The sequence below is a fragment of the Stylophora pistillata genome, chromosome 11, assembly GCF_964205215.1.
Source record: "Stylophora pistillata chromosome 11, jaStyPist1.2, whole genome shotgun sequence".
Taxonomy (NCBI): domain Eukaryota; kingdom Metazoa; phylum Cnidaria; class Anthozoa; order Scleractinia; family Pocilloporidae; genus Stylophora; species Stylophora pistillata.
This window is the reverse complement of record NC_142529.1, coordinates 26,729,744-26,734,198: the sequence shown is the minus strand read 5'-3', so window position 1 is coordinate 26,734,198 and position 4,455 is coordinate 26,729,744. Positions and strand designations below refer to the sequence as shown.

General features: G+C 38.1%; 1 protein-coding gene across 1 annotated transcript; it reads left to right on the top strand.

The window, feature by feature from the left end:
* LOC148720894 (melanocyte-stimulating hormone receptor-like) lies at positions 1–1,407 on the top strand. Its single transcript, XM_088739379.1, has one exon. It carries the CDS (start codon positions 182–184, stop codon positions 1,166–1,168), a length of 987 nt encoding a protein of 328 aa, XP_088595505.1. The 5' UTR covers positions 1–181; the 3' UTR covers positions 1,169–1,407.
* The last annotated feature ends 3,048 nt before the right edge of the window (positions 1,408–4,455 follow it).

The following is a 4,455-nucleotide window of genomic DNA, read 5'->3' as shown; positions in this document are numbered from 1 at the left end:
TAACACAACAGAGAATTTTCTGACGCATGTTAAATGCTTAAACGCAGGTGAGGATTTTAATTGTGGACATTGTTTAGGAAGTACGGTTTCAGTGATCGTTGGTAGGCGTGTGCTGTTTGGACCTCATTTCTCGTTGCAATAATAGATAACTTGCCAGAAAAAACGAATCGAACACAGAACAATGTCCCCAACGAATTTCACAAGAGGTGGAACACTGACCAAAACATTTGGAGAACTGCGATGCTCCCTTTCATTGGTGAGTGGGCCTAAGCAAGAATCAGTTTCTTTCGCAGCAGTTCACATTCTCCTCTCCATCTCAGCATTTCTTGGCAACTCCCTTATCCTTGTTGCCCTTCACAAAGAATCTTCCCTTCACCCGCCGTCTAAACTCTTGTATCGTTGTCTGGCAACAACTGATCTGTTGGTTGGTCTTGTTACCCAGCCTCTCGTTGCTGCGACTTGGATTTCCGTGGTCCATGAACAATGGAATCTTTGTCGATACGCATATGACGCCGCCCTCCTCACATCCGTAGCATTATGTGGAGTGTCGTTACTGACGATAACGGCCATAAGCGTGGATAGACTATTCGCCTTGTTGTTGGGGCTGAGATACAGACAAATTGTAACTTTGAAGCGCACATACATCATCTTAGCTACCTTTTGGATTGTATCTAGCGTCGCTGCTTTATACCTCATATTAGATTACCGTATAACCTTTTGGCGTACCTATATAATTATACCATCTTGCCTTGTTATTTCATTCCTCTCGTATATAAACATTTTTCGGGGTCTCAGTCATCATCGGGCTCAAGTACAAGATCATGGCCCACAACAGCCGAGCCAACCAAATGCACTGAACATGGCGCGATACAAAAAGGCAGTGTACAACTCACTGTGGGTGCAGTTAGCACTAGTAGTTTGCTACGCACCATACTTAATCATGGTGGCAGTAGTAATCGGTGACGATTTAACGTATTCAGTAGACTCAGTAGTAATCGGTGACGATAAAACGTATTCATTTGGCTCAGTAGTCATAAAGGAAGTAGCACCTGTCTTAGTTTTCTTTAACTCGACGTTAAACCCGTTCCTTTACTGCTGGAAGATAAGTGAAGTAAGACAAGCTGTGAAACAGACAATCAGACAAGCGCTTTGCTGTCCATGGTTTTAGAGTTAGATCCCCGGTTTCTTAAGGTACACTCCAATGGACAGTTTTCATAGCTTAGTAAAAACGTCACGATTAGTACCAGCCAGAGACAACGCTCGTCAGATATGTTGTATGTTGGATATATAGGAAGAAATTAGAAACTTATGAAAAAATTGGAAGTCTGTACATAGTGCATAATTCTTATGAATTTTAGAGATGTATAATATTGCTTGACGAATGTTAGCAAAGTGTAAATTAGCAAATGGAATAAAATGGAAGTTACTGGTTCTTATAGGGTTCTTTTCACCGGATTTTTCTTTTTTTCCCCACACTGATCATATTCATTAATCCTCCTTACTCAGCTCTGAATGAATTTCTACATAAGAAGACTGAGCTTTTAATAAGTTGTAGAATAACAATGCTATTACATTTGTCCATGTGTTTGACTCTTGATACTAATTCATTCCTAGATTAAGGTGGCTGAACATAGTTTTTGATTCCTTTGTTTCTTTCACTATTTTCTCTAAAAGCCTTGATCTCTCGGTCACCAAAACTGGCAGCAAGCAAGTTAACAACACAAACTTTGTTTTTTCGATAGTTAAGCTGACGTATGTGCCGTTGCCAAGGTGACATAAATAGATATAAACAGGCAATTAAAATCCTGGTATAATTAATAATGTATATAATGCTGATTTAAATAATAACACCCCAGACGCTTTTCTGACGCCTTTTGAATACGAAAGTCTTTCTGTGATTATGATTGAAAAAAAGGAACACTTCAGTGGTCGTTTTTATTTGACAAAACATTACGCGTGAAACTCGCAAGTTATTCCTCATACAAAAAGGGATTGTACAGTGCACTTTGGGTGCAGTTAGCATTAGTGTTTTGTTATGCACCATACTATATAGTGGCAATTATGATCGCTAACAGTAAAACTTATCATACTTAGTAGCTGAGGGAATTAGCAGTTGTCTTAGTTTACCTTAACTCTACTATAAATCCATTTCTTAAGGTGGCCCTTAAGTGTCACGGCTAGACAACGCCAAGTCACGGCAACACAACGCCAACTCACGGCAAGACGACGCCAATTTTTCACGGCGGAAGTACGGTGAAGCCCCTGAAGAAATAACAGCGGATGAGGACTTCGTCGTCTTCTGGCAACTCCAAGTGCTCATCTTCCAGGTCAACTTCCACAGATTCCGCCATAGTTTACAAAAATATTTTATGGCCTGTAATGGAATAGTTATCAGTTTACATCCGCTGTGGCATTTCACTTCCGCCGTGAAAAAATTGGCGTTGTTTTGCCGTGAGTTAGCGTTGTGTTGCTGTGAGTTGGCGTTGTGATGCCATGAGTTTGCGTTGTCTTGCCGTAAGTTGGCGTTGTCTTTCCGTAAGTTGGCGTTGTCTTGCCGTAAGTTTTGTTTTCGCTGTGACACTTATGGGCCACCGCAGTTTCTTTACAGCTGGAAGATTAGAAAAGTAAGCAGTGAAACAGACAATCAGACAAGTACTTTGCCGTCCATGGAGTCGAGTTGTACCCGATCGTTTTATCATGATTACTTTCATGCCAAAACTGAGTGATAGAAAGCCCTCGCCAATTACATTTTTGCTCGATGTCGATCGTTGGTATTTTTCTTATTCACTTAAAAAAGCTAAAGGAAAGGTCATGAAAACACTTACCATAACTTTTAAGATACTGTTTTACAAGCTGCCAAAATTTGCCATGAACACATTAGTTCATAATTGAAGAAAATATATGCACGCATTATACTTTCACGTTTGTTATTGTAATAAAGGGTAAGGAACAAAACTGACCATCATCGGTTGTTACAAAGTTTTCTCTGGGGTCGATCGTTTTGCTGAAATTATGTATAAAGAGGGAAAAACCAATACTGAATGTAAAAATATAATCGACTGTCTAAAAATATTTCGAAGAAAGTAACGCTTTCCATCTAGCTATAGTCAGATGTTATAATTTGGATATATCAACAAAGTTGAAATGGTAATGATTACAGAAGCTGACGTTTCGAGCGTTAGCCCTTCGTCGGAGCGAATGGTGGCCAATTTACCATTTCAACTTTGTTGATATATCCAAATTATTTCGTTACTCCCACCGACGCAGCCCCAAACAGTTTCTTTCGAAACTATCAGCCTATAGTCAGATGTTGTTGTGTCAGTTGTCTACAAGTATTACTGATTCTATGTGAACCAATTTCCGAGCGCTTAACTGTTCCTAACTTTCACTTCTTTTTCTGTTAAGTCGTTTTACAAAGTATTATTGGAATTAAAAATTGACCAAAATACAGGAAAAACATTTCCAAATAATAATCGGCCATAGAAAACAGCACCACATCTAATTACTACGTATTTCACTTCTTAAAAAAGTCGCAAAAGAGAGCTCCCTTATCGTATTTTCAAACAATAATATAGCTGGTGTCTTCAAGTTTGCTAATAGATTTAACCTTAGTGCTAATTTGTACTCAAATCAAACTTTACTTGTTGAGATAAAGAGCTAATGTCGGCCCATTTTTTTTCGGTTTAACAGTTAGCAGCGTCGCTTCTCAAAAAAATTAAAGAGAAGAGCTAGAATATGAAGGAGAATTGTCGGGAAAAGAACTTCTACACAGGAATCACATCAATGACTTATTGCATCTTTTTTTTTTACAATTGAGTCATTCGTGTGGCCATTAAGATACGAAGCACCCGGGAAGTATGGAGAGCTTGAAAGATGTGTAAGTGTTTAAAAGACGTAACCAAGAGCAATCATAGTTTCATATAAATGACGAATTTATCCCAATTCCTTCATTTTACTTCTCGATCAATGGATTATCATGTTAACTTTAGCATTATAATAAAAATTCATTATCAGAGGACAATTGCTAATATAATCGCTTGAGAGAATTACGACATGAAGAATTCAGTGACCTGCCTTATACATGAAAGCTTGTTTGGTACCAAAATAATTTACTTGTCTTTTCGCGAACAAGACGTTGGAAGCGAAGAAATTGTATAACTACGATATAATAGGTAAACTTTGGCTTAGTAATATCCAGGACAATCACTAAGAATATTAATTTGTTGGCGAAAGGAGGAGAACAAATAGAGAATGCAAACGAAAGCGGCAGAAAATTGTATGTTCGTGTCATATTTTAGCTCTTCTTTTGTTTTGTTCTAGTTTTGTCGGGGACGAAACGGAGTTAAAAGAGCCACAAAATGTTACTAATTACACTGTTGAATTCAAATATCTAAAAGTAAGTTTGCATGTATGGCTATACATCAATTTCAATTCGTTATATGCATTCGAATTTCC

Excerpts from the sequence above, each read along its gene's own strand:
- LOC148720894 (XM_088739379.1), top strand. The coding sequence starts at position 182 with ATGTCCCCAACGAATTTCACAAGAGGTGGAACACTGACCAAAACATTT.